This window comes from Gadus chalcogrammus, chromosome 17 (genome assembly GCF_026213295.1).
Source record: "Gadus chalcogrammus isolate NIFS_2021 chromosome 17, NIFS_Gcha_1.0, whole genome shotgun sequence".
NCBI classification, from domain to species: Eukaryota; Metazoa; Chordata; class Actinopteri; order Gadiformes; family Gadidae; genus Gadus; species Gadus chalcogrammus.
In genome coordinates, this window is record NC_079428.1 from 7126056 (window position 1) to 7133822 (window position 7767).

The 7767-nt window shown below is 41.6% G+C and overlaps 1 protein-coding gene across 1 annotated transcript; it reads right to left on the reverse strand.

Moving 5' to 3' along the window:
- Positions 1-4794: 4794 nt before the first annotated feature.
- Positions 4795-7304, reverse strand: tmem256 (transmembrane protein 256). The gene is made up of 4 exons (XM_056576051.1): positions 7168-7304; positions 6946-6983; positions 6535-6615; positions 4795-5248 (listed from the first exon to the last, which is right to left on the reverse strand). Exons 1-4 carry the CDS (start codon positions 7247-7249, stop codon positions 5105-5107), a joined length of 345 nt encoding a protein of 114 aa, XP_056432026.1. The 5' UTR covers positions 7250-7304; the 3' UTR covers positions 4795-5104.
- Positions 7305-7767: the final 463 nt, after the last annotated feature.

Below are 7767 nucleotides of genomic sequence, written 5' to 3' on the forward strand. Positions count from 1 at the left end.
GGGATGATCAATTTGGTTGCTGGTTCAGCTGATTAAATGAAGCAAACTGTTTGTCTGTGTATAAATCTCCAAGGGTCACAAGTCCCCTCTCTCACTACATCTATCTGAGATGGCAAAAAGTAATGGTGATGACATATGGGTGTGTATAGAAACACTTGGCCGTTTGCTAAATCTTCTTATCTGATTCAGAATCCTAATTGAGTTTCTTCAAATACAATTATTACCAATTCATTTATTAGGGGATTCCATCCTAGAAAAAAGCTAAGTGCAAAGGGAGGAACCATTTGCTGATGCGGTTTCAATGTTTAGCCACAAGGGAGGATTGTTAAATGACGTCTCATCTGGAAGTCAAGGCCCTAGCATTGGCTGCCTAATAATAACTCCTAAATACAGGAAGGCCTAACACTCCTTCATTTGTTGGCTTTTGCAGGTGCCCTTTTTATATGTGATGGGCTTTATATCCCCAAACAAATGGAAATGGAATCTAGATTCTGAAAACACAATGAAGTAAGGAAGATAGGTAGATCCTGTAAAAAAATCCAAAATAGACCCCATTTTGATTGCTTTGATAGGGTGATACAAAAGCATATGTTTTCGGTTTTTAGGTGTTTTTTTTTTGGTTTCAACATAACAATGTTACTATACAGAGTAGCTATAAATAAATATAGTATTTTACATTCACATAACTTTATGACCTAAAGCCATTTGATTAATTTAGTATAATATAGTATGTCCCCACTTAAATGTTCTACATATATATTATTATAGTAAAGCAGCCTTCTGTATAGTGACAAACATATTCTGATTTATCCGTATGTGGTAACTCTAAGCTTTTAAAATGACGAGCAGGCACCGAAGACCATACGTTGCTCCTAAGTGGTGTATTGGGCACCTGCTCAGCCAAATGAGAGGTGACTGCATCCTCGAAAAGGACTTCCAAAGTTATTACAATGGTTCAGTAAAAAGAATTACAAAGCGAAGGAAATCTCACAATTTAAACTCATTCCCCATTTCTTATCCCCCTTTTTATTCATGAGCAGCTGGGGGACATGATTAAACACACTGTGTGGTCCCAGGCCCCATGTAGGTGCAGGAATAAAATTGAGTCCTAGTTTGCAAGTTTTCAGGAACCTGGACTAGTATGCCGGCGCTTGGATATTTCCCTCGGCCTGGCGGCTTCAATCAAAACCTAGTGCCTGGATCAAACCATCAGGACAGAAGGGAACCCATATATCGTGCAATTGCTGATTGGTTCAAATCGGTGCAAAGTGATGTCACTTGTCACAGGGTACGAATTTGATCCAATCACAAACAAGAAAAAGAGAATGTAATAACCGGTGTTTCACCAGGGGACTGTGAATGCGTCAGCGAGGTAATGCTCATATGTAGGGGTTGAAGTTAATTTTGCCTGAACTTGTGTCTACAAATGTGCCAAAATAAAATGTGTCAAATAAAAATGGTTAAATACATATTTAAATTGGGTCCTTTTCCTATACCTCCTACTATTTATTGTGCTATAGACGACAGAGCATGTTGATGCTTGTGTTTTGCTTATTTTCTTGTGACAGGAAAGACAGTACAGGAAATATAAAATACCATTCTACAGGTTTGTTGTGTAGAACATTTGCCATTGGATGCTTTCATTGGGGATATTTGTGAAGGATTTCTTCCAAAATCAACTCGGGTAACCCATCCTTGGCAGAAATTAAAAAGATCCTTCCAAAAGAAAAATACATTTTGAAATCACAAAATATAGAGGGAAATAAAAAATGTTGTTTCTCTCCACACTGGAAAATAGAAGTTAAACAAAGATCCTTCATAGACTAAATATGATCAAAACCTTATAAATCCATACATTAATGTATGATCGGGGGTAGGATGATGCAGCTGCTAGTGTTCCCAGCCAAAAAGGGGCTACTGGGTGACCACCCCCATGTCCACGAGATAGCAGGAACAGTGGGTGTGATCACACATCGTGGTGTCTCCACAGCTGGGGGAGGAGAGCTCTTGTTATCACCATGGCGATGTTGCACGACAAACCCACCCGGCTTGCCAATTTTTTTTTTTACTTACCTCCATGCTTCGTTGACGCATGAAAATTCTCAACAGGGGCCCAGATGGGGGACTAAATGATCAGAGACACATCGCTCTGTCATCCACCATGCGTCTATTGTGAGGCTTCAGTCTCTGCTGAAGTGAGGGAGTAATCTAGAGTGTGTGTGTGTGTGTGTGTTAGCGGTAACCATCCTTTAAGTAGCTTGAAAGGTCAACAGTAGGGGAAGTGGGCTGTGGCAACACTCCAAATGGCAATTACGGCCGTTGTGTGAGCTGCCAGAACGTGACGGATGCCTGGGAAAGAAGGGAGCGATTTTGCGTCTCTTCTTGTGTATTTGTGTGAGCGTGTGTGTGTGTGTGGTTTGTCTTTTAATAGCATCGCGTCAACACAATGTTTGTGTCTGTGATTAATACTTTTCTCCGCTCTCGTGTGCGTTCTGGATCCGTCTCGGTAAGCGAGGACTAAGTCTAGGTTGATGGGCGGCTCGTGAATAGGCATCAGGCAATGGGTTTTATATTCCCCACAATATCGTAAGACAGCCAATTCAAGTTTCATGTTTATTGTAATATGCACATTTCATAATGAGCAGCAGGCAGAAACAATAATGGAAATGAAATGCTTGAGCTTCAACAGTGTTTGATTAAATATCTATAAATATGGCTGAAGTCTTATGAAGTACTATTTCCGAGTTTCTCTTGTGGGAAGTACAACTTATCTTATTTGAAGTGTGAAGAAGAAACCTGTTACAGCCTGTTTTTCCCAGTAGCTAGCTAGCAGCCATCATCCTCCTCCTCCCAGTTAGCCCCTCTGTATCTCTGGTCGGTGAATGACTGATGGCTCTCGGGCTACCAGTTCTTCACAAGTTCAATTTGAGCCCAGATACCAATCTAACCGAGCGGCTCCACGACTGGCTGCCGATGTAATTATATTCCGTCTGCCTGATTTCGGAAGGAGCCAAGAGGGAGGTGTTTGCCTAAATAATGTATTCATGAATAGAGAAATAAAAGAGCGCAGAAGCTTGTGAAGTTAAGAGAAGAGTTCCCCCGAGGTACAATTAACAATATCTGCCCTTGGTTTATATACGCGTTTCTTTCCCTCCTTCACAGACGCCCACGACAGCGGAAGACACTTTTGTCTGTGGAGTTCATTTAGAACGTAAACCTACTTCACGGCCCGTGTGTTTGCAAAGCAGCATCTTCCTCTCTTTCGATCAATAGTACTAGTGTTTGTTTTTTCTCTCTTAAGAATTATGTGGAAGTATTTCAAACAGAACATATGACACTCTCGCTTTTTTCCTTTCACACATGATGGAACCAACACACAACACAACCACATCATTTGATGAGCCAAGGACAGTTGGATATACATAAACAAGAGCAGCCGAGAACGACTCTGCATTAAAGTCTCCCCCAGACAAGTGGAGAAAATAGGACGAGAATAAAGACTGCGGGGTGAAACCGTGGCTTCATTTAAACGCTCCATTCCATAAGTGGGAATTCGCTCAGTGCTTGTGTCAGTGACGTTGAATGCACAACATGTCCACGTCACCACTGGTTAACCTGTGACGCAGAGTCAGGAGTCTTTTGCCAAACGCCACACGCCATTTCTCACACCTCTATAAAAGGATGCCAATTAGGCCTCGAAAGTGTGTTTTCGACGCATCGCCTGGTTCTCCCACCACTTCATGTGTAGCGATCAGGTCTATGGCACCTTGTTTAAAATGGGGGAGATTATCGCTTTCTTTCTACAGACTAAGTTCCCGTCCACAAGGGCGAAAAACAATCTTTTCCCCTCCGTTTTCCTTGGCTGCGTTTCAGGAATATCTCCGTTAAGTCGGACTCATTGCGAAAACGCATCGAGCTGTAGAAACGCTGTAGTACACATTAAAGGCCACTGTGTGGCGCTGGTTCACCACCAACAAAAGAAGAAGACGAGGCAGAGCACGCGCAACAAACCTGCGCAATGTTACAAATACAGTCGAGGAGGAGAAAGCAGTTGTTAAACCTTTTAGATTGAGCAGAAAATACTTTTGAATGCACAGTTAATAATTCAATCTACCAAGGTGCTGTATTTATTTAAAGCTACAAAAATAATACAAATCAAATCAAAAAAACAAATATGACAGAACCCTAACGTCGCCCAGCTGGTTTGGGGGCGATTACTGCATAATTTGCGTATCAGGTGTCCACACGAATGCCAAGCCCAAAACACATAGGGACGTTTTTATCTTAAGAGCCACAGCCATAAAAACCAAGCTTCCTTTGGAAATTGCCATTTAAAAAATATGACCAAAGAGCATCAAACGATAGGGGATCAGGCCCACGTCTGATCTTCAGTTGTCAAGAGAGCCAACATGGTACATAGCTATAGTAAGGCCACCAGTAATTGACTCCTTTTGTGTTTCGCCACTCGGAGCATCAAATGATGTAGGTCACAAAGACAAAGGGGAACAACTGTCTTTACACCCCAGACAGAATCGTCTCGGTGAAGGAATAGTCAAACTCTTGATTAATATAAATAGCTAAGCCTTAGCAGAATTTGAATTATATTGAATATAAATTATGCTCGTCTGTGTTTATTTATAAAATTCAAGTAAAACAATTTTATGCATCTGTTGAGTGGGCACAGCAGAGTAACAATACTCTAGGAGTATAGTTATAGTGTACAGAGTCGAGGAGTAGAGTTCACAGCCCATGAAACCAAATAAGGGTCAGTAGAAGTCCATCACGACACATGGGTTTATTGATTTAATCTAACTTTATTTAATTTTGTAACAAAATACACACATACATTCACCCCGTCCACTTCCGATGGGCTGAGACAAGGTTGTGAACCCGGCAAGTCGGGCAGAAATCCAGCGATGGTTTGGACATTTTAAATAAAGGTAATCCCTCCAAACAGCCTTATCTCGCGGCGACACGTAGGGGAGGGGCGGCGGTTCCACCCCACCCCCCTGTGCTTCTTATCTGACATTACATTTTCAAAAGCTCAACTTTTTGACAGTTTTAACGTGACATTGCATCCCGCCCAGAGGTGACCTGACAGGCTTCAGAAGACCAAGGCCAGCCACCCGGCGATGAGCGCCATCCCCCCGAACGGGGCTGCCTTTCGCAGTTCGGAGCTCTCCGTCAGAGCCTGGTGATACAGGGGCCCGCAGAACAGGCCAATGCCCGCCGCCAGGAGGGCCCCCGCCTGGAAAGAAACCAACCGTCATTTAGCAGGATTGCTTTGGTTTAACGCAACATAAAGGCCAAATCAATGATAATGTCTTTGGGTTAGGGTTAGGGTTAATGGGATTTTAGCAGGTGATTTCTTCCAACAGTGTGTTCAGGTATGTCATTCAGGAGCAGGTTTGGGGTTAGGTGATTTGCTCATGGATGCTTAAAGGGACGCCACAGACATTGGGGATCTAACTCAGAACATTTAAGAGACCAACACTAACTAACACAACTAACCAGGTACTCACTATCCGGCAATACTCCGTAGAGCTGTTTAGGTGGTTTATTTATTGAGCTACATATTGGTCAAGAGGTGGCAGGGACATGGATGCTATTTATCTATTTTAGTTCTTGTGATTCCCTATTTATCCAATACATCATTCAGAATGAACAAGTAGGTTCAAGAAGAAGGGGTTCCTTGTAAAGCTGGAGTGGTTTTTAAAAAGTAGCATGAACAACATTGTTTGACATTGTGGTTAAAAGTCTTCTTTGCTCTTTTTTAAATAAGCATGCATTAAAGGAAATCAACGTTTTTACAGCAACCCTGCACCAAGAGTGAATCCGAAGAAACACGGATTCAATTAATTTATCAAATTCCTCCACAGAGCAATAATACCGGTTCAACCCTCACATATTTATGCACACAAACACACATATATATAAATGAAAATATTCTGCTTTACCAAAAATGCACTGTACCCTACCGAAAAGTGTGAGCCCGAATTGTGTTATGAACCGAACTGTGAATTATGCAGGGGTGGAACATTATAACAGTTCCACCCCTAATATTTACTATTTTATCTTGATGTCACTAACGAGCAGGAAGGAGTTTGACAACTTTCTCAGGAACACAGACAAGTAGACTGTGGAGATTAAATTCAGTACTTTTCATCTAGGAATCCAACACCCTAGCCTCTACAATATCCTGGCCCTGTCAATCACTGAAATCTATTGTTGGTGCTCCCTGAATATTTAGCAAATTATCCACCATAAACACGTAACAAATAGCCACTTATATTCCTGGTCTCCGGAGAGCGTGATCTTTGACGCCTTGCTCAAATGTACAGTCCATGTACACTCATACAGCTAGCGATGGCAGCTGTTATGCTGTAATAGCATTGGTAATGGTATGGATTCTAATACATACACAAGTGAGAGGCGGGGTGAGAAGGCTACACTGCCAGGGTAAAGATGTGAAAGGGACCCTGGAGAGAGCAATGCCCCAGGCTATCGAGGTATCAGACCCACTAATGCACTCACCAAGGCGGGCTTTCCACAGCGAGAAGCTCCCAGCAGAGCGAGACTGTGGTAGAAGTGGTACTTGTTGGCCGTTTCATACAGCTGGGGGGGAGGGAAGGGATTGAGAGACATAGACAGACCAAGAGATGCATTTTCATGATTTACTTATTGAAATGTCCAGTAAATATAAAACAGAAATGTAATGTAGCATAGAACATGCGTCTTATCAAATCAATCTTGGATTTTTGTAAGACGCAATGGATGATCAAATTTACAAGGCTTTGTGGACTAATATGTTTGTTTTAGACATTCAATTAACTCCTTGATTGATCTATCCTTAGGGAATTAGTTTGAAAATATTACAATTAATCCGTCAATCAAAAGTATTTCTGACGGAATAAAATGCAATTTAATCCAATCACTTGCACGTACATTTCTCTGGTAATCTTCGGGGTCTTTGTTTTTGAAACCTAAAGTGGGAGTAGAGGCAGTTATGGTAGTTGGACTGCATTTATACAGCGCTTTTCTAACCAGTGGCCAGCCTAACCTTGGCGTTGCATAACGTTTACCGACAAAAAGACGGATGAGGAAGTTGTCGCACGGGTCTCTCCGAATGAGTTTTATAAAATATAATAAATTGCTATTAAGTATTACCGTGAGCTCCATAAGCCCCAGCGGCCACGGCAGAAGCCCCCGCCAGGGCAGCGACCCTCTGGACGACAATAGACGCGGTCATGACTGCTGTTATGGTCGAGCTGCTTGCGGAAGAGATACGGAAAAGCAAAGGAGGTGACTACGTTCGTTCCGGAAGTCAAAGTAGAGAAGTACATCCGGTTAGCGCGGTTCACAATGTGTTTTAGGGCGCAGTAATGGTTTATTTATAAACAGTTTGGGAAATGGTGAGTGATTATAGTCATAGTTTGTCGATTTTTTTCGACAAACGGATTCATTATGTGTTTGAATTAAATTAAATACGAGTGTTTTAAATTATTATTTATATTTATGAATAATACAGAATATCATACATGAATCCTTTTTCATAGTCTTTATAATGTGCGTAATAATTATTAGATATTTAAGATTCAAAGTTAAAGAAGCTGTATGTAACAAATCCTACTGTTCTTAATGATAAATTGACCACGATGTTATCAGAGATAAGAGCGATTAACTTAATTTACAAGGTTGATTCCCGCTGTAAATATTTAAAAAAATGTGTGTGTGTGTGTGTGTGTGTGTGTGTGTGTGTGTGTGTGT

Excerpts from the sequence above, each read along its gene's own strand:
- tmem256 (XM_056576051.1), bottom strand. The coding sequence starts at position 7,249 with ATGACCGCGTCTATTGTCGTCCAGAGGGTCGCTGCCCTGGCGGGGGCT. Across the intron at positions 6,616-6,945 it reads CCGAAGATTACCAGAGAAAT|CTGTATGAAACGGCCAACAA; the intron begins GTACGTGCAAGT and ends CCTCCCCCCCAG. Across the intron at positions 5,249-6,534 it reads GCTGTGGAAAGCCCGCCTTG|GCGGGGGCCCTCCTGGCGGC; the intron begins GTGAGTGCATTA and ends GTTTCTTTCCAG.